This window comes from Oryza brachyantha, chromosome 4 (assembly GCF_000231095.2).
Source record: "Oryza brachyantha chromosome 4, ObraRS2, whole genome shotgun sequence".
In the NCBI taxonomy this organism is placed as follows: Eukaryota; Viridiplantae; Streptophyta; class Magnoliopsida; order Poales; family Poaceae; genus Oryza; species Oryza brachyantha.
The window spans coordinates 21,469,597-21,491,496 of NC_023166.2; the positions used below are offsets into that span (position 1 = coordinate 21,469,597).

The 21,900-nt window shown below is 42.3% G+C and overlaps 2 protein-coding genes, 1 long non-coding RNA gene and 1 other non-coding gene across 4 annotated transcripts; 2 read left to right on the plus strand and 2 right to left on the minus strand.

Moving 5' to 3' along the window:
- Positions 1 to 285: 285 nt before the first annotated feature.
- LOC121054246 lies at positions 286 to 1,503 on the minus strand. Its single transcript, XR_005811674.1, has 3 exons — positions 1,223 to 1,503; positions 1,037 to 1,098; positions 286 to 368 (listed from the first exon to the last, which is right to left on the minus strand). It is a non-coding gene; the product is annotated as an uncharacterized LOC121054246 (long non-coding RNA).
- A 4,261-nt stretch (positions 1,504 to 5,764) lies between these two features.
- LOC102705247 (SKP1-interacting partner 15) lies at positions 5,765 to 7,338 on the minus strand. The gene has a single exon (XM_015836139.2). It carries the CDS (start codon positions 7,288 to 7,290, stop codon positions 6,052 to 6,054), a length of 1,239 nt encoding a protein of 412 aa, XP_015691625.2. The 5' UTR covers positions 7,291 to 7,338; the 3' UTR covers positions 5,765 to 6,051.
- A 2,746-nt stretch (positions 7,339 to 10,084) lies between these two features.
- On the plus strand, positions 10,085 to 11,280 carry LOC102715110 (vacuolar iron transporter homolog 5). Its single transcript, XM_040523419.1, has one exon. The coding sequence runs from the start codon at positions 10,304 to 10,306 to the stop codon at positions 10,919 to 10,921; it is 618 nt and encodes a 205-aa protein (XP_040379353.1). The 5' UTR covers positions 10,085 to 10,303; the 3' UTR covers positions 10,922 to 11,280.
- A 3,077-nt stretch (positions 11,281 to 14,357) lies between these two features.
- On the plus strand, positions 14,358 to 14,496 carry LOC121054328. Its single transcript, XR_005811732.1, has one exon. It is a non-coding gene; the product is annotated as a small nucleolar RNA Z247 (small nucleolar RNA).
- The last annotated feature ends 7,404 nt before the right edge of the window (positions 14,497 to 21,900 follow it).

Below are 21,900 nucleotides of genomic sequence, written 5' to 3' on the forward strand. Positions count from 1 at the left end.
GAAGCAAACGTGTGGATTTTGATGAAAAATGATCTGTATGCAATAGATAGAAGATCAATTCCCCCAACGCAATTGATATCCATACCATCCAGTAGAAAGATCAAGCAAGAACACGAAAAAACAGCTCGTTCTAGCTCAGTCGCTGATGCCAGGGGAGAATAATGGAAGAACAGACCAAGAAAATGCACGAGAGGTAAATGGCAAAAGAGGGACAAGGCCAAGAAAAACGCCAGGTAAATTACCTTTGGAAGATCATACGCTCCTATATTCCCACATGTATCCCCTCCACTTTTCTCTCGATTGCAGAATGCAGTTCTGAATATTTCATAAATTTGCACAATCTCTGAACTTTCAGTACAGTATGTCTTCTGCAAAAGAAAAAAACAGATTTAGTTGCTACTAATATTCAGAGAATGTTTTTTTCTGAATGTTTGATAAATTTGTAGAATCTTTGAATATTCTGTCCTCCCTGAAAATCTGAAGTCATGACCGAGAGAAGTGCAGAAAACTAGAACACTTACTACGCCAGTAACTACTCTACTCTTATAAGTTATAACCAATCAACATTGATCATGATGTAGACAAAATAGTGGAAAACTAAACTGAAATAAAAGTCACTTTACTCATCTTGTTAGTTGTTAATGTAAATCAATTCGGAGATGACAGTAAATAATTGGAAATGCATATGCAAAAAGAATAAGATGAATACCAGTTCTAAGTTAGCGAGGCTCAACAGATTCACAAATTGACAAATTGAAGTTACACAAACATGCAAAGGAAACTACACTAACATGTTAGCTAATGGATCAACTTGTTTCTGCTTGCATTTGTAGACTTAGCCAGATTCTTCTCGGTATAAGTAAATGCATCAATAACTTGTTTTCGTTGAGAAGAATAGCCATTTCTCGATAGGGTTAGATTTGAATTTACAGTTGTGGACTAATCAGTATATCAATTAGATTCTAAGCTAATCAAACAGAGAGGCACAATTCCTGAACTAATCAGTATATCAATCAGATTATGAACTGAACTAAACCTAGGAGTTGAAGATCTGAACCCGCAACAACTCAAGCGCTCATGCACTGTAGTTTTGAAAACCTGCAACGATACATCACAACACACACATCAATTACGGTTATAGAAAAATCGCAAATCTATGGAGAAGAGTAGTACGGTAGTATTTAGTAACAAGTAGTGCGGGACGGTGCCGCCTCTCTCGTACCAGGAACTTGGTCACGATGCCGCCTCTCGCATACGGATAATGATGCATCATCTCGGAGTACAACGGAGGTACTCAACTGTCGCGCCCGAGGAGGATGGAGTCACCGTCGCGCCGAGAGAGCGAGTGAGAGAGAGAGAGGGATGGACGAGGTGCGGCCATCGTCGTGCTGAGGGGAGGGGGTATTGGGGGGCCTGGAAGCGCCGCCGACGTACCGCGCCAGCCATGCAGCGAGGAAGATCCGGCGCCGGCGAGGTCTGGAGCGACCAACACCCACGCGCACGTTGGCCATTCTTCTCCGGCGAGCCAGCAGGAGGAGGATTTGGGGAAGAAGAAGATTCTGGGTGGTGGGCTGGCGTTGGGCTTCACCGCTTTAGCCAACATTTTTGGGCCAAAATAGAAGTAGGCCGGATTCTGAACCGCTTGTCGTCGTGGTGTGGTTGCGGAGATCATGCTCTCATGGCAGCCTATACGTCAATCACATCCTGTGCTCCATCCCTTCCAAAATAATCCTATCACGAAGATATCAAAAGATTTTCTTGTAGTCATTTTTAATGATTATTTTTAATTTATAAATTAATTAAATTTGATTTATAAGTATTTTAATTGGCTCGGTAATCATTGGAATAATTAAAATATTCATAGTATGATATAAAATTTAAATCATAGAAACATTCCTATTTTATCGTAGTTATAATATTCTTATTAAGGTTCTGTTTGGTTTAGGTGACTAATCTATTAGTCTCTCCACTTTAATCTACTCCTAAAAACCCATACCGGATGGACTAAAAGGGACTAAAATTATATTAGTCTATTAGTCTCTTCCAGAGGTACTTACACCTACCACCTAAACAAAATTTCTATACATAATACACTTTTAGTCTATTTTAGTCCATATAACCAAAAAGTAGGAACTAAAGACTTTGTCTAGGGACTAATTTTTAGTACTAGGACTAAAGAATCAAACACCACCTAAGCATCTTTCAACAAAGTTTTTTGTTTCGAAAACTTTCCAAATAAGTTGACAAATTCGAATCTTTTTTTAGGCCTGGTAACCTTCTTCAACGCAATGAAGCAAATAAACGTAGCTTGCCAAATGCTATCACTATTGACCAAAGTGACCACCTTTATTTGCGCTAATTTTAGCGTTCAACTTACTGTGCCTGGATCATCCATCCATGTGGCCACATTTAAAATGTACAATTAAAATTTGGGGACATTTTGCTACTAAGTCCATAAGCAGATATATCGAAGAGGTCAGCCAACTAGAAATAAAAACAAAAGTGGCTGCTGGTACATGTGAGACACCAAAATACAATTAATGACGCACGAGCACACGAACACAAGTCATTGATATGATACTCGTAACTACCGCTCAACTTCCATTGATCGTAATCAAGTACAAGTAACAATGAACTAAAGCCACCAAGGCCGCGTGCGTTTGAACGAAGGAGATAAGTTAACTTATCTCTGGTAAAAAAAATATAGTAATAGATTAGTATATAATTAATTAATTATTAAAAAATATAAAATAAGTTATGATTTTTTAAAACAACTTTCCTATAAAATTTTTTTATAAAAAATATACCGTTTAACCGTTCAGAAAACGTGCGCGCGAAAAACAAGAGAGTAAGTTAACTTAGAGGAAGGAAACGAACGCGGCCCAAGAGTGTTCATAAACCCCACCAACAGAAGTGAAGACGCCGGTAGCCTATTTCTTTGCTTCAAGCATTAGATTAGCACATGGGAAATATTCCATCGGCAGAACAACGTGATAACAACGTATCGATGACTTTGAACAGCTGTTTGCCTACATATATATGGCACGCTGCAACTTTTTATACTTACATTGAAATAGTGCTTACAAAGTTTATACTAACAATGAAATAGTGCTTACAAAGTTCCGTCTGATTTGACATATACCATGCATATTTCCAAATGACGACTGGCAAAACCATTTCATACCACCCCCAACAGCAACGTGCTTGCAAGTGAAGTAACTGACTACTAGTTACCCCCGTCACATATATTAAATATATTATGAATATGTTTTATATATGTTCAAATTCATTATCATATATATAAATCTAGTGAGGACTCAAAACATCTTATATTACGAAACAAATGTAATAGTAAGCAAGCCAGGAGGTATGATGGTAGCTATATTCTGAAGCCCATAAATGGAGGCAAACGTCACCAACTCACCATGCATACTGCTGAAGTGCTGATGCTGCTCATGTAAGCAGTTTCTAGACAGGGACAACAAGTAGGCAAGATACACATGAGGCTGCATTCAGGAAATGTAATTCCCAATATGATGTATCCAGAGGATTTCTGAAATAACTTAAATGGACAAGGAAAGGGCACAAATTTATCAATTTCAATAGCATGCAGATTCCAGCTTAAGTAATTGCTTAAAAAATGCAACAGGATGTTAATGTTAGTTCACTGTCAAGGCATTCTGATGAAAAGGCTCCTACTAAGACAAGTTATGAACAGATAGGACGCATCATGCTAATATTAAAAATGTCCATTTGTCTCATGCAAACTAGCAATGGCTTCCCTAGGCCATCAGACATCGGGAACACCGGTTAAAAAAATAAAGAAAACAAAACATACTAATTTATAGCTTTCTGATCAAGAGCACTGCTGTTAATATGAGCATTCTGAAACAGGGAAAGGATATGAGAAATGAAGGCTCGCAAAGTCAGAACACATAACTTTCTTACATTTCAGACCACCCACCAGCTCACTAGATAGCAGAAAGTAAGCATTTGAGAACAATAAACAGAAATAGTGCAGAAGTAATGACATATAGCTCACCGCTCACCTTCACCAAATCTGGCGAAATTTGACTCGATGACAATAATACAAACTGCTGGGTAAGCTGCAAAATATGTATATCCAATGATATATACCAATAAGACAAGAGATGCCTGTAGGCCTTCCACATTTTCAGGAGTTATATCCAAATGCGTCAAGTTTCATATTCAGTGATAGTCTTATAGGATAGCAAATGGTAAATCACATAAGTGTTGTTCTGTTAAGTTCTAAGAATATGATTGTGGCAGGTAACTTGGCTGGGCATTGTAGAAATAGCAGTAGATGAGTTGGGGAAAAGCAAGAAGGGAGAAGCTTCAACAATGACGACGAGGTGGTGCATGACATTTGGACTACATCCCAAATTCTAGCATTCAAGCTAATACGTCTGTTTCTTCTAAGCTCAAATTGGCATCGATCCAAATAAATGTTTTCAACTCTTGCCAACCAAAACTTTGGTAGTGCCAAAGCTTGGGTGCTACCAAAGTTTTTGCAGGACATCAAACCAAACCAACCTATACTTATTTTGGACCCAACGTTAGAACCTAATAATGTTGCAATAGTGGCAATTTCAAAAAAACAGTATAATAGTGACCAATAAGTTGAGTCTGAAATGAAGTTCAGAAAAGCAAATTATACTCCTTATGTTTTATCAAGTAACCAAGAAAAATAAGAAATAAAATAATGTGCTCATCAAACAAATTTTATTAAACCACCTCATCACAATGCAATTAGGGACTAAATTAGTTTTTCATGTCAGGTGAGATTCCAACAAGGTTGCACAGTAATGAACTTCTTACTACACTTGAGTAGCACAACGTAATACAATCCATAATGTGTGCCCATGTACCCTAACTTTAACTTTGGTGTATACTCCCAGCTTTCAGAATTTGAAGCTAAGATGCTCTCATGTCATTATGTCAACAAGTAAGAGCAGACAAGTTGTATGATGTCGATTACATGGACATGCATTGTACACAACAAAAGAACTTTTAACAATTCAGGACATGTGAGTGTATTAAAAGATCAGATACATGAGGAATTAAGAATCATAGCAGACTATGTAACCTATACTGTTATTCCTGAATAAACTAACGACATAGACAAGTTATTGGGTTTAGAATACCTAAAAGCAACATGCTGGATGACAACATATGTTTGTGTTAGAGCTTTTCTCTTTAAGTTTCATTGACTGCTGGATGGTATTCCACATAAGGTGTTCGAACAGCATATCTAAGGTCCAAATAAATGGAGCTCAAGACCCAACAAGCTTGCCTTTCATGTTCATTTTGGATGACAAGTGCCAAAAACAACCAGATGAGTACTAGAATAATCAAAAGATCAATAGTAAGCAACAAAAGAAATGGCTGCTACTCCACTCAGACTCTCAAGAGATGGACCAAGAATCGTATTTATCGCTGGTAACTTTTAAGAATTGGACGTTCCCGTACACATGTCTGCTCCTGTCATGACTACCGATTACATGAAAGTACTGAATGAGTAAGAACTATGGCACAGCTTAATTTGTTTAGATTATAGCAAATTAGCAATTCCCAACTTTATGCAGCCAGTAAGAAAACTGATGGTCTTTCTTTTCCTAAATCCTATGTACTGCCTACTGAGCACCAATATATAAAGTAATGTTGCAAGCAAACATCACCAATCAAGTGATTATAACAAGATGACCACCTTGTTCATGTAACAAGCAGATAATGGTTACCCCCACACACAATTTTTTCCCCTATGAAATCATCAGATCATAATAGAGGTAGCTGAATTTTATTGTCTGAAGCAATGAACACTGAAAATATATTTAAAACATTTTACTTTAAACAAGTACAGCAATTGAAAGTATCTCATGAAGCTACGAACGAAGTACAATGCAATAAAATTGTTTAACATGTCAGCCCCCCCTGCATGCAATAGGTAGATGTCTCAAATCAATTAAAATCTTAAGTTCTTAACTTGAGCGCATAGTCACGCACCGGACTGGTATCTGTTCCCCATTGACTTCAGGGCATTGCAGTGAACCCACCATCGAACACAAAACCACGGTATACGCCATCGCTGTACCCAGGAACACCATCCACCCAGTCCCACTTGCCACCGGTTGTCCCTAGCTCATCTTCCTCCCACATTGCCAGCTTCCCGCGCACACGCTTTCCAGCAAACCACACCTTCCCATCACCACCGAACACCTTCACCTTGTTGTTGCCGCCAGCAACAGCAGTGGGCATGGTGTTACCCTGTGCAGCAGCCTCACAGAGGCCAGTGAAGCAACGATACATATTGGGCGGCATGCGGCCAGCTTCGTCCCACTCCATGGTGGCCAGATCTAGGCGTAGGATGAGCACCGTTGAGCATGGGGCATCTATAGCGAACGACGACCTGAGGCCGCCAATCATCAGGACACGGCGGCCGCCAGCACCGGCGAGGAGGCGCGGGCGCTTGAGGATCTCGAAGACATCGCCCCACGCGGAGCGCTCGACGGGGGCCCAGCCGCCTGTGAGCATGGAGAGCGGGCAGGAGAAGAGCTTCCACTGGCTGCGCCACGGGGTGCCCACATCGCAGAGCGCGAAGACGGCGCCGGCCCCGGAGGCGAGTATAGGGCTCCGTGGCTTGGAGGGGAGCGAGAGGGGATGCTTCATCCACTTGCCGGATCCGGACGGGGTGTAGGAGAGGGCGGCGAGCTCGGTGAGGACAAGCACGACGCCGCCGGGGCCAGCGAGGACGGTGCCGTGGCGCGCCCAGGCAGATCCGAGCGGGGGCAGGAAGCTGTAGGTCCCCGCGAAGGGGTTGCAGACAGCGAGCGATTTGGGCGGGTGGGCGGTGGACGAGGAGGAGGAGGAGGACGATGCGGAGGAGGGGAGGGAGGGAGGCGGAGTCGAAGCGGCGGCCTCGACCCAGAGATAGAGGAGAGACGGCGAGGAAGCGACGGGGGAGAAGGACTGGTTGGGGAGGAACGCCGAGAAGGGGAGGCGGAGCCAGTGGCGGCGGTCGGGGTCGAAGGCATGGAGGCAGCCTCCCCCCTCGGGGCGCGGGTGGCGGAGGAGGAGGAGGCGGAGGGTGGGGAGCAGGGCGAGGAAGTTGGGGGAGAGGGTCTCGTGGAAGAGGCGCGATACCGGGCGGCAGACGACGGCGTCGCGGAGCGGGAGGCGGAGCAGGACGTTGTGGAGCGCGTCGGGCGGCAGGTGGTGGATGGGCGCCGGCAGCAGCGAGTCGGCGTCGGCGCCGGAGTCGGAGGCGGCCATGGTGCCGCCGCCCGCCTGAGTTTGGTGGGGGAACTGAGAGCCGAGCCCGCGTCGAGTCGGCTGAGGAAGGAAGGAGATAGCGGTGCGGAGGCGGAGCAGTACTACTACTACTACTACTACTACTCGGTAGTCTTCGACCACGCCCTATGCCATGTGGGTCCTAGTGTGTGTCGGGCCCACTGGCAGTGACTGTGGGTCTGGTGGGACAGACGCTCCCGTTGCGGCTGCGGCGTCGCGATCCCTTTCCCTTCCCACCGCGCCGACCGAGTGGTGTTCCTGGCAGGTGGGGTCCACTTGTCTGTTTTCCTGCCAAGTGGGGCAAGGAATCTGGCAAGGGCCCACCTTGTGGCAGGCATGTACGGTGACATGGGCCTGAAGGAATGGGCCGCACGCCACAAGCAGATTCTCGCTAGGGCCCGTTGACAACTAGCTTCCCCAGTGGAGTGCTGGAGGCCCATTTCTCCATTCGGCCCAATAACCTCCCCTTCACCGATTTGATCCGACATGCAGTCACCGGCAACATCATCCATTCTTTCTTTCTTGCTTGGTTGGCTCAGCGATGAATCGTCGATCGTGCATTTCAAAAAGGCAGCTCGTGTTGCTGTTTTAATCCGTATAAAAATATGCTCGATTGGCTGACCAAACTGCATGCTCGCTTGGGAACCCCAAGGGCCAATCCCCAGCTAAAATTATAAAGAAGAAGACAATAGTAATTAAAGAGCCCATTGCAGTGCAGACAGAGAGCATTATCGATCAAGGGGGAGAAATGCTGTAGTCAGTCTACAATAAAAAGAAAATAAAGAAAAGCAGAGAAAGAAAGAAAGAAAGAAAGCGAGAGACCAGTATCAGTGGTGGCATCATACAGTGGGTAAAGCAGATCGATATGGGCACCAGCCAGAATTGGAGATAAGATTGATATATAAACCGGAAAAAGAGGGAAGGATTAGAGTGCTGCCTTTCGTGTGGACGCCATGCTTATCCCGCACTATAATGCATAATCAATCCCTTCACCCTCTATTGCGACTGTCTTAGCATGCCCCTAACCAATCAGTCTAATCAACTTAACAAGCTGATGATCCATGGCCGGCGATGGCGGCTACCTCATCATCATGCCTCGCGTTGATTTGCTCTTTTCTTTCCCCTGCCTGTCCTGTCCGGTCGGCTGCTTGGGCATCAGATGAATGAATTCCAATGCAGCTCGGTTCGTCCATGGATGGATCGATCGTCCAGTGCAGTGGCTGCCGATTCAGCACTCACTTGTTCCCCGAATGAATAATCAATGCAACAAATCGATTCTTAATTTCCACTTGTTTTAATATCTTAGAACAATATATAATCTCCCACATACATGGATCATGGATGGATTGGATGCCATCGAGTAGCGTACCTAACATCTTGACCTGCTCTTCTGCACTTTGTCGTCCTTGTCCTCTTCTTCTTCTCATTCTTCTTTCAAAAGCATTGTCTTGTGTTGCTCAAGTCGCTATGTATTAATGTATACATACATGCATCCGGCCGGCCCGGCAGGGAGTCCATCTGCCCTTTTTTTTCTTCGTTTGCAAAGTTGCGATTCCGTTCATCACTTGTCGTCTTCCCTCCAAAGTTCATGTCTAATCCATGATCAAAGTTTTCATTTTTTTTGCTTGGATAAAAAAAGGACAATAGTCTCAACGAGAGGGATGCCTAGCTGCGACTTGCTTGATTCATTTCTTTGCTTGCACCGCATTGAAAATTAATTAATCTGTACATTTTGAATGACAGAATATAGGTTTCTCGTTTCTTCTTAGTTTCCATGGCACGAGGCCATTCTAGAACACAGGCTGGTGTCTTTTTCTTTAATTTGTTCCGTCTTGGATTCTCGTTTTTACAAGTGCAATTCCACTCCCGAGCACTGTCCGGATCATGCGCTAAATATCAAGTGACAATTATTAAGTACATGGATAATAATGGTTCGTCAGACAAGGAGAACATCCCCTGTTATTCTGTCAAGTTAACTTCGTCGAATCCTGCACACATACAGTTGACTTTACGCTTCTAAAAACTGTGTACTCTTACCTCTGTTTCAGTAGACCATCTACTGACAGTAATTTGAGGTAGAAACTAAGAAGATCTTTCATGGCATATTCTCATTTGTTTGCAAGGCATGTGCTAAAGAGAGCGCTTGCCGTATGTTGTACAGTGAAATGTCAGTTCATTCAGATACACACAAAAATGACATATCCACCAAACGCAGCAAATTAAGGTTCAGGCCTCTTTACTTCACAAATGGGCTCACAGATTTCTTGAAGCCGAAAGCACCAATTGCATGCCATGTAGGTAACTTTATATGGCTTGCTATTCTATAGTGTTGAGAACTGGACATCGATCAGCATCATGAACAATTTCATTGAACAGTACAGCTTGAAGACAGATCGATCAGCTGCTGCTGTAGCAGGTGTTAGAGTATGCATGCATATAAGTATACAACCAATTAAAATCTGGTAAGTTAGCTAGGATGATTGATTTCTGGAGCAAATCCAACATCAATTAATCGTCTCCAGGAATATTATTATGTATGTGTGTGATATGTTTGCATGCACATACATACACAATCGGCAAGCACCGATATATGGTGTGGTGAAGAATAGCTAGGTCGATCGCTTTAATCGTTGGTGGACGGTGGCATCATGTCGATCGAGCAAATACAAGAGGCAAATTAAAAGCGATGGTGTCGGTCTAGAAAGCAAGCAAGCAAGCTAAAAAAGAGACCATAAATATCGATGGCTGCATATATATGGATCGATCTAACGCCACATTGCTAGCTTTAAAATTAGTTGGCGACACGCAATGGCCACACCAAAACCTCCTGAGAACCACTATAAAACACGCCAAGAAGCGTGCTCGCCACACTGCCCCCATCACTCACTCCATCGAGCGAGCTAACAGCACTGCACCTACGTACGGCAACCTAGCTATACTAGCTGATCGACTTGTTGAACCTGCAGTGTAGTAGCTCGATCTAGCTAGCTAGGCCATGGCCATGGCGATGAACGACACCAACAACAAGCTGCAGGTCGACGCGGAGAACCCGGCGGTGGTGCCGGACGACGACGACCTGGCGCAGCGCGCCAACTGGCTGCGGGCGGCGGTGCTGGGCGCGAACGACGGGCTGGTGTCGACGGCGTCGCTGATGCTGGGCGTGGGCGCCGTGAAGGCGGAGGCGCGCGCCATGGTGATCTCCGGGTTCGCGGGCCTGCTGGCGGGGGCGTGCAGCATGGCCATCGGCGAGTTCGTGTCGGTGTGCTCGCAGCGCGACGTGGAGCTGGCGCAGCTGGAGCGCGACGGGAAGCGCGGCGGGGAGGAGGAGAAGGGCCTGCCGAGCCCCGTGCAGGCGGCGGCCGCGTCGGCGATGGCGTTCTCCGTCGGCGCCATCGTGCCGCTGCTGGCGGCCGGGTTCATCGTCAACTACCGGCTGCGGATCGCGGTGGTGGTGGCAGCGGCGAGCGCGGCGCTGGGCGCGTTCGGGCTGGTCGGCGCCGTGCTGGGCCGCGCGGCGGTGGTGCGGTCGAGCGCGCGGGTGGTGGTCGGAGGGTGGGCGGCCATGGGCGTCACCTTCGGCCTCATGAGGCTCTTCAAGGCCAGTGGCATCTAATCGATTCATCCATCAGAAGCTCGCCTCTTCCATCGCCGATCTCTTTTAATTACTGGACTACTTCTTTTTTGCTGCGTTGATCTATATATCTATATCTATATCTTGCGATCGACCGTGCATGCACGCACGACATCTTCGTGTTCTTGCTCCTGGACCCTGGAGCTGAGCCTTGCCCTTGCTAACACACGCAATTAACAAGATTACTATTGCGTGTCAGCTCTGGCCGCCTACAGCCCTACATCGTACGTACTGCCTCCTGATCCTGCATGTATTGCTAGCTCCATATGTATGCATGCAGCATGCATTCCCTATAATTAATTAATTGTCATCACTTGTATCCTCTAACTTATTATAATTAATCAGCCGACTTTATATATATATATATATAGAGAGTCTAGCTACGGTGAGTTGTAACTCACGAACAGCTCCGTGAGTCGGGGTCTAAAAACATATTAAATCAGCTCTAAATTTTGATTTGTATGGCTCACTAGATTCTTCATATCAAAATCTTGTAGCACGCAAATTTTTTCTATTTTTAGATTTTTAAGTATTATTTTTGAGATTTTAAAAGTGATACATAACACATTGATTATTTTATTAATATAGTACAGCCACTTTTAAAAATCTCAAAAAAATACTTAAAAATCTCCAAAAATGAAAATTTTTTTATGTGCTACAAGATTTTAATATGAAGAATCTAGTGAGCCATATAAATCAAAATTTAGAGGTGATTTGATATGTTTTTGGACCCTGACTCACGGAGCAGCTCGTGAGTTGCAACTCACCGTATAGACTCATGTGTATATATATACACACACAAAATCATGCTTACAGTGCTTTTAACAATAAATCCAAGTCATAACAAAATAATTAATAATTGTATAAATTTTTTGAAATTGACAAATGATTAAATATAAACTTTAAAAATTAATGCCATCAAATAAAAATAAAGAATATATATATATATATATATATATATATATATATATATATATATATATTGCCATGTGCATATATGGATGGAGGTATAATTCTCCTACCCTATATTCATTTTGTTTCGTATTATAATATATTGTATCCTATTTAAATTTATTTATAAATAAATTTATTAATAGAAAATATGTGTTGTATGTACACGTAACCAAATCAGATTTGCATGGGCAACTTGGCATGCCCTACAACTTGCTTCTCGCCTCCTTCAAGTGGTCAGCAGCTAGTTAGTTAAGCTACAAATAGATGCTATTTTATTATGCATGACACTCTCTCCTTTTTATTCTTTTTGTCTTGTCACCCACTATCTAACCAGATTTTTTTTTACCACTGTGGATATTCATATGTTACCTCTTCCCTTCGTAAAAGGTCACAACTTTTCGCGGAAATATATAGCCAGGTTTCTCTTAAATAGTGATGAGTTGGGCTGGGCCTACGGGCTAACTCGGCCCAGCTGAACTTTGACTAATGTATGATCCATGCTACTATTGGGCCGGCCCACCTATATCTCACCCCCACTTAGATACTGCTGACGTGGCTGATGAAGCTGCACCATGCATGGCGGGATGGAACAAAAATAATAATGGAGGACAGAGAGGAAAGTAACGCACTAATAATACAGACAAATGTAAATATATGTATAGAGCTAGCACCAGGGTTCGCGGAACCGCGGTAACCGTGCCCTCCGCCGAGGCACGGCTTCGGTAAGCCACGGTAACCGAGTTTAAATTTGAGAAGAATTTAAAAAATTGAGGAAATTTAATGAAAAAAATATATGTTGTATATGTTGATATATAATGTAGTTTTGTTAAAGAAATTAATGAAAAAATATATTACCGGCGTAATTAAAAATCACAAACGAGTATTTCAGAAAATAAAATTAAAAAATAGCCTATTGCAAGTAATATTTTATAGGAAGATGTTCAAGAATATATTGTGTTAAGTCATTATTAATTTACACTAGACACTTCGGTACATAATGTTGAAATACAAATATACAACGATGGATATATGAAAAATAGGTATAGAGAAAAATTATATGTGCATCTTAGTACATAAATAATAGTTTTATTTGTAATAATGAGTAGTAGGTATAGTTGTGACGTAGCAATCAAATAAAGTTGTCGTTACTTGTTATTGGAGTGAATTATTTGGTGAAGGGTGATATGCCGGTGTATGTTTGTATGTTGCAATATCAAGAATTTAGAAAATGTCATTTGAAATTTTCTTGTTTTCCCTATAACATATCCTATTGTCATAAATATAGTCACAAAATATTTTCCTATTTTTCATGTATTTTTTTTAGATTTTTTAAAGTTTTTTTTGCATTTGACATCGCATCCGCGGTCTCCTCGCGGTAACCGCGGTTTCCTCACGGTAACCGCGGTTTTGGCTATACCGCTGTTCTCATGTGTTGTCCCAGCAAGTAGTTACCACGGTTTTCGCGGCTAACCATGCGGTAAGCCGCGAAAACCGCACGAGTTTAAATTCAAATTTTTTGAATTCAAATTCATCACGGTTTTTGTGGTTTTTGCGGTTACCATGCGGGATCTGCGGAAACGCGTTACCGTGGTTTTGACGGCTTACGCGGTAAGGGGTGTTAGATATATGAGTATAGCCCGTGCATGTACGTAATGCATACGTCATGCATATGTCATGCTTACGTACACATATACGTACGAGAGTTCTTGTGTGATAATTATCATGCATGGCTGTTATAGATCGATTAGCTTATATGACGTCAATCTCCATCTTGTACACGGTTACAACAATCTAATCTCTATCTATCTATGTAAACGCCATGGTGGAGGCTGTTTTCACTGATATATAAACACGTATCCGGGCCGAGGCAAAGGTACCGCTTCTCCAAATATCTCAATATGGTATCAGAGCCGTGATCGGCTAAGAGAAAATAATCCACATCAAAAGAAGAAGAAAAAGATCCAATCTGCGACAAACAATGGCGAGTTCCTCTCGTTCTGCTGTCGCTAATCCTCTCGGCAGACAGGCTGTCTCCGAGAAGCTGAGCAAAGGAAATTTCGCAATCTGGAGGGCGCAAGTTCTGGCGGCGATCAGGGGTGCTCGCCTTGAAGGGCATCTCACCGGAGCAAGCGAGCCTCCAGCAGCGACCCTCAAGACGAAGGACGACAAGGGTGTCGAGACTGTGACGTGCAACCCTGCTTGTGAAGATTGGGTGGCAATGGATCAGCAAGTGCTGGGTTATCTCCTAGCATCCATGACCAGGGACATCCAGATACAAGTGGCGTCGGCTTCATCAGCAGCTGATGCTTGGAAGTTCGTTGAGGGGCTATTCTCCTCAATGACACGTGCAAGATCTATCAACACAAGATTGTCGCTTGCTACACTGAAGAAAGGCGACATGTCAATCACAACTTACTTTGGGAAGATGAAAGCTCTGGCGGACGAGATGGCGGCAGCCGGCAAGACCGTCGACGACGATGATCTCATCTCTTATATTGTTGCAGGGTTAGATGATGATTTCGAGCCAGTGGTGTCCAATATCGTTGGACGACCCGAATCAATCACAGTGGCTGAAGCCTTGGCGTAGCTCCTGAGTTTCGAGCAGCGCCATGCACTTCGGCAAGGAGGCGAAGGAAGCTCCGTCAACATGGCTAATCGCGGTCGTGGATCGCAGCAACAACGCGGCCGTGGTAATGGCGGTCGTGGGCGTGGTGGCTTCAACAACTTCAACAACAACTCCGTCGGCTCCAACAACTTCTCTGGTCATCAGAACCAGAACTCAAATCGAGGGCGTGGCAACAATTCAGGAGTACGTGGCTACGGCAGCAACTTCGACAACCGCCCCAAGTGTCAATTGTGCTACAAACGTGGCCACACAGTACGAGATTGCTGGTATAGGTTTGATGAAAACTTTGTACCAGATGAACGTTTTGCAGGATCGGCCACCTCCTACAACATTGATCCCAACTGGTACATTGATACGGGAGCCACAGATCATGTAACAAGTGAGCTCGAGAAGCTGACCACAAGAGAGAAGTATAATGGGACAGATCAGATCCAGACCGCGAGTGGAGCAGGTATGGAGATTAGTCATATTGGGCACTCTGTTATTAAGACCCCTAGTCGTAATCTATATCTAAATAATGTTCTTTGTGCACCCAAGGCTAAAAAGAACCTCATATCTGCCCATAAACTTGCATATGATAATTTTGCCTTCCTTGAGCTTTACTCTAATCTTTTCTTAATCAAGGATCGGGCCACGAGGCGAATTCTTCTTAAAGGTCGAGGTCGCAATGGTCTCTATCCTCTTCCACCAACATCGTCAATAAAGCAGGCGTATGGAGTTTCCACTCCCTCTTTTCAGAGATGGCACCATCGCTTAGGCCATCCATCCTCTGTCATCGTCCAAAAAGTCATCAATAATCACAAATTGCCTTGTTCTAGTGAGTCGAATAAACAAACCGTCTGTGATGCGTGTCAATAGGCGAAGAGTCATCAATTACCTTTTCCTAAGTCTTTTAGCAAGTCTAAGTATCCTTTAGAACTTGTGTTTTCAGATGTTTGGGGCGCTGCTCCTCAGTCTATTGGTGGAAAGAAATATTATGTTAGCTTCATTGATGACTACAGCAAGTTTACTTGGATTTATTTACTAAAATTCAAGTCTGAAGTGTTCCAAAAATTTCTTGAATTCCAAAGTCTTGTCGAGCGTTTATTTGACAGGAAAATCCTGGCGATGCAAACTGATTGGGGAGGAGAGTACCAGAAACTCAATTCCTTCTTTGCCAAGGCAGGTATATCACATCACGTCTCCTGTCCCTATTCTCATCAACAAAATGGCTCTGCGGAGCGCAAACATCGCCATATTGTTGAAGTAGGCCTTGCTTTACTTGCTCATGCATCAATGCCACTAAAATTCTGGGATGAAGCCTTTATTTCTGCTGTTCATCTCATCAATCGAACTCCTAGTAGAGTTCTTAATTATTTATCCCCTTTGGAACATCTCCTTGATCAGAAACCAGACTATAATTCCCTTCGCACCTTTGGTTGCGCTTGTTGGCCAAATCTGCGCCCCTATAATACGCAAAAGTTACAATTTCGTTCAAAACAATGCACTTTTCTTGGGTATAGTCCCCTTCATAAAGGTTTTAAGTGCCTTGATCCATCTACAGGACGTGTTTATGTCTCTCGTGATGTTGTCTTTGATGAATCAATTTTTCCTTTTACTAAGCTCCATGCTAATGCCGGTGCTCGTCTTCGTTCAGAAATTGCCCTTCTTCCTGATACTCTTTTTCCAGGAAATAGGGGTCTGCAACAGTGCTCACATATGTCTAATTCTCCTATTGATTTTACTAATCAATATGGTCTAGAAAATTTTCCTATACAGGACAGCGCTGGCTCACAGCCCACATGCGATGATAACGTCATGCATGGCACTGATGACACAGGAAACATGTCAGCTCTGGATTCCTCCGCTGCGCACTCTCCAGCGTCCTCCTCGGACTCAGCTCTCGACCAGCATCGCACCGACACATCGACACCAGACCAGCAGTCCCCGTCTCCGACTCCGCAACAGCCTGACAATGCCCATGCGCCCTCTCCTGCCTCCGGCGCAGGATCCTCTGCAGCAAGGGGGGAACCTGATACTGCCGCATCAAATGATGATCAAGATGCTACTGCATCAAATGATGATCAAGATGCTACTACAACCATGGCACTTCGCCCCCGAACACGTCTACAAAGTGGAATTCGCAAGGCCAAGGTATATACTGACGGTACAGTTAAATGGGGACTCCTTATTGTGACTGGTGAGCCACAAAATTTACAAGATGCACTAGGTGATAGAAATTGGAAAAATGCAATGGATGATGAATATATGGCCCTCATCAAAAATAAAACATGGCATCTAGTTCCTCCTCAAAAAGGCAAAAATATTATTGATTGCAAGTGGGTCTATAAAATTAAAAGAAAACAAGATGGCACTTTGGACAGATATAAAGCACGTCTTGTTGCTAAGGGGTTCAAGCAAAGATATGGCATTGACTATGAGGACACTTTCAGTCCAGTTGTAAAGGCTGCTACCATTAGAATTATATTGTCCGTTGCAGTTTCCAGGGGGTGGACCTTGAGACAGCTGGATGTGAAGAATGCTTTCCTTCATGGAATTTTGGAAGAAGAGGTATATATGAAGCAACCCCCTGGGTATGAGAGTTCTGTAACTCCTAATTATGTTTGCAGATTAGACAAAGCCTTATATGGCTTGAAACAAGCTCCAAGAGCATGGTTTTCCAGACTAAGCAGTAAGTTGTATGAACTTGGTTTCAAGGGATCCAAGGCTGACACTTCGTTGTTTTTCTATAACAAAGGAGGACTAATCATGTTCATGCTTATATATGTGGATGATATAATTGTTGTGAGCTCAAGACAGGATGCAGTGTCTGTACTACTACAGGACCTACAGAAAGATTTTGCCTTGAAGGATCTAGGTGAATTACACTATTTCTTGGGTATTGAGGTAACAAAAATTCCGAACGGAATTACCTTGACTCAACACAAGTATGTTACTGATCTGTTAAAGAGGGCTAATATGGTCAACTGTAAACCTGTTAGTACTCCTTTGTCAACTAGTGAAAAATTAACAGCTCATGAGGGTTCACCACTAGGACCTAATGATGCAAGTCAGTATAGAAGCATTGTTGGGGCACTACAGTATTTAACTCTCACAAAACCAGATATTGCTTTTCCTGTTAATAAAGTATGCCAGTTCCTGCACACTCCAACTACCGTTCATTGGGCAGCAGTCAAGAGAATTCTAAGGTATCTTAAGCTATGTATTAATCTGGGGTTAAAAATATGCAAGTCGGATTCTATGTTAGTAAGTGCTTATTCAGACGCAGATTGGGCTGGTTGTTTAGATGACAGGAGATCTACAGGTGGTTTTGCAGTTTTTCTAGGAAATAACCTTGTGTCATGGAATGCCAGAAAACAGCCTACTGTTTCTAGATCTAGCACTGAAGCTGAATACAAGGCTCTAGCAAATGCCACAGCTGAAATTATGTGGGTACAGACTTTGCTTTATGAATTACAGATTCCTAGTCCAACTACAGCTAAACTGTGGTGTGATAATATGGGAGCAAGGTATTTATCTTTTAATCCTGTGTTTCATGCAAGAACAAAGCACATAGAAGTAGACTATCATTTTGTCAGAGAAAGAGTAGCCAAAAAGCTCTTAGAAGTACAGTATGTTCCTACGGAGGATCAAGTGGCAAATGGTTTTACCAAAGCTTTGTCTAGTAGACAATTAGAGAATTTTAAGTACAATCTAAACTTAGGAAAGTTGTGATTGAGGGAGGGTGTTAGATATATGAGTATAGCCCGTGCATGTACGTAATGCATACGTCATGCATATGTCATGCTTACGTACACATATACGTACGAGAGTTCTTGTGTGATAATTATCATGCATGGCTGTTATAGATCGATTAGCTTATATGACGTCAATCTCCATCTTGTACACGGTTACAACAATCTAATCTCTATCTATCTATGTAAACGCCATGGTGGAGGCTGTTTTCACCGATATATAAACACGTACCGGGGCCGAGGCAAAGGTACCGCTTCTCCAAATATCTCAATAAGGGGAACCCTGGCTAGCACATTAAAAACGTTCTAGTTTACTATCACTTAACAAATAGAATCGTGACACCGTTTTACGTTGAAGTAGACTAGATATAGTTACGAATCAATTATATTGGTAGGCATTATTACGGCTATCCACGCAATTGCGCGGGAAGTAGCTTGGTCTGTTTAATTATGATGTTGTGTTAGAATAATGGTAACAAATTAATAAGCCAAAGGGTTTCATTCAATTGCGCGGGAAATAGTTTACGTAAGTACGTTATGGTTAGGTTTCATGCAACCCATACAGGTAGGTTTTTGCTTACGACGAATCTAAAGCAGATCATCGATAATTCTAACTAATTTATTTCTACTTCACAACCATATTTTCTTATTAGTACTAAACTATGGCTCGCAATTGTTGAATATTACAACTCAAATAAAATTGGTGTACATTACAATATAAATCATATAAGTATATGAGATATGTACGAGACATAGATAACCATCTTATCTTATGCATTAGAACATATTTTGTAGAGCCCACAGTATTACCAAATATAGTCATATTATGATCGAGTTTTATTCACAATATCAAATTATTGCAATTTGATTTTGAATCATACGACGATTGACCATATTGTTTATGCTAATCGTAAATCGAGTGGATCTAACCAGTGTCGTATTGCAATCCTTAATTAATTTAATTTTTTTATATCAAGTTTTAATCTATTTGGATATGTTGTCGTGAATCAAAAGTTAATCTCTGTTATACGTACAGATTGATAGGAAATACAACATTTCTACATGTGTTGGTTCATATGTGGACATGTGGTTGCCTAAACGCTCGTGCAAAAACCGATATAGCCACATACATACGTAAACATGGTTTTCACAGAAGTTGAGATATAAGATCCATGCGAGATTATAGGAACGCAAATACTAAAATCGCCACATATTTAGAGGGGCAATTAAGCAGCTGCAGCAATTATACGATCTCTCTCTACACATTCAATCTACTAGCTTAAGAAAAAAAAAAGGAACCATCCCATTCCATGCATGCACTTGACAAGCTGTCTGCTAGCTTAATGAAGTAGAGTAATCCAAGAAAGTTGACTACATGCATGACAGCCAGTACTTTATTAGAGAACATCTAAATTGATTTCACAGATGGCAAAGGAATTAAACGACAGCAGTATATAACACATTATTCAGTATATATCCAGTTAGCTAGCTGCATGCATCGATCCATCAGCATCTCATCACGGCATGCAGCATCAAGGGTAGTCAGTCATCGGCGGCGGCGGCAGCAGCACCGTTGATGTTGTTGGAGGCGGCGAACGTAGGTGTGCAGCTGGGCGTAGAGCGTGGATCTCCTGGACCGGTGTCTGCACGGTTGATCCTCTCGACGATCCTCAGGAGCGCAGCTGCAGGGCTGCCGGGGTTGTTCGCTTGGGTGAACGTGAACAGCCGCCGAAGCCTCCTGATTGTGTCACCCAACACCCTGATCTGCATCATATCAACAAATCCATTAGTAAATCATATATATATATACTTGCTAGCTAGCCAAGAACACGGTATAGATCATGTAAGAGAACATGTACAAAAACAAAAAGAAAAGGTGTAAGAGTAGATAGACGAGATGATGTACTCGGCGCATGAGGGATCTCTCCAACACACGGTCGACGTCGTTGGGCTGCGCCTGCTGCTCTGCAGGGTTCAGCTCGCCGTCGTCTCCCTTCAGCTGATGGTTGCCATTGCCGTTGGGGGCGGCGGCGGCGGCCATGATCGATTAATTCAAGAACCGGAATGCAGTAGTGCTTCTGCTCCGTTCTGCAGATCGACGGGCTACGGTGCTAAGTGCTGCTTTTATAATCACTCAACACAAAAATGTATTTAAGGCTAATTAATGTAGTATACACAAATTCCGGCTGCAGGCAGTGACTGACTGGCCAGAAACTAAACTGATCGACGAGAGTCACTTGAGTTGCAAGCGGACAATATTCGAAGATTTGTTCACCTCTATCTTCAATCGTAAACATAAATTCCATTTGATAAAATCTCGATTGTGATTTGAATTCTTAATTGACATCAAAGTATAAAATCTTCATAATTGTCATCGTGCATGTGCCGGCATAGACACTTTTGCAATGCTTACATTTTTTTTAATTTTTTTTAAATGTCATTGATGTAGTTCACATAAAGTTAAGCAAAACTAAACAATCCATTTCATATTCATCGTATTTCTATTAAAACAAAAAAATATATAATCAAGGAAAGAATAATCTAATAATTTTTCTACCGCTTCACATACGCAACTCATCATTCAACGCTAGAATGTATACTACACAATTAAATTTTCTCATTTTCAAAGGGAAGGGGAGGGTGTTGCATGAGGGGTGACGTGGTGAGCACCGCTGCATATCGGTAAGAAAATAATATACATATATAATTGGGTTTGTTTGGTTGAGGAGGGGGCAGAGATAGCATTGAATAAAAGTAAGTAATAGTGTAAACTACATAACTCTTTTTTTACCCCTCTTTAAAAAAAACTCTTTTTTTCCTTTTTGTGTGTGTGGGAGGAGGGGTGACGGGTAGCATCACATATAGTTGGGTAATAATGTGTAGCCCATGTAAAATACAGCTACGAATATGTGCATATGTGCTCATTTAAATCAAGGAAAATTTTGTTCTATAGAACCAAAATTGTGTGAGAAATTATTAATGAGTAGTTTCTTTTTATCAATACAGCACATATAAGAAGAAAACCTGACATATTCATTGTAGCGTATGCATACTCATTTGGTTGTTTAGAGAATGTTCAACAGTTCATCCATCTCATAATATGAATGATAAAAAAAAAGTCTAGCAAAGCCTCTAATACATCCTTCTTTTTTAGTCATTATCCATATAGGAGGAGAGAGAAAATTACTCCAAATGTGGATGTAAAACTATTTATTAAGTTGTACATGTTTAAGGGAAAATAGATAGTGATATATATATTAATAAAATATAGTTAGATTTGATATGAAGGATGCAATGTGGATGATCTGCTGGAGTATAAACGTATATGGAGGAGAAATTTTTGTTGGATTGTTATTCAAATAGAGAAATAGATGACCAAATTTAGATGAGCAGTTGAAAATAATGTTATATCTAGGAGGATCCATGTCCCTCTTTGCAGGTTGAATTGACTTCTGCTTGGACCTGAAATATAGGTGGTGCTTATGTGCATGTTCTCTTTTTATTAGGGCTCATTCAACTCCTATAAAAACATAGAAAATTTATAGATTATGAATCCTATTGGAAAAAAATTATATTTACTCTTTTGAAACAAATATCTGGGATTCAAATGATCCTATAAAATCTATGTGAAATGGCTCAAGAGGGAA

Bases quoted from the DNA above. Each gene is read 5' to 3' on its own strand.
- LOC102705247 (XM_015836139.2), bottom strand. From the start codon at position 7,290: ATGGCCGCCTCCGACTCCGGCGCCGACGCCGACTCGCTGCTGCCGGCG.
- LOC102715110 (XM_040523419.1), top strand. From the start codon at position 10,304: ATGGCCATGGCGATGAACGACACCAACAACAAGCTGCAGGTCGACGCG.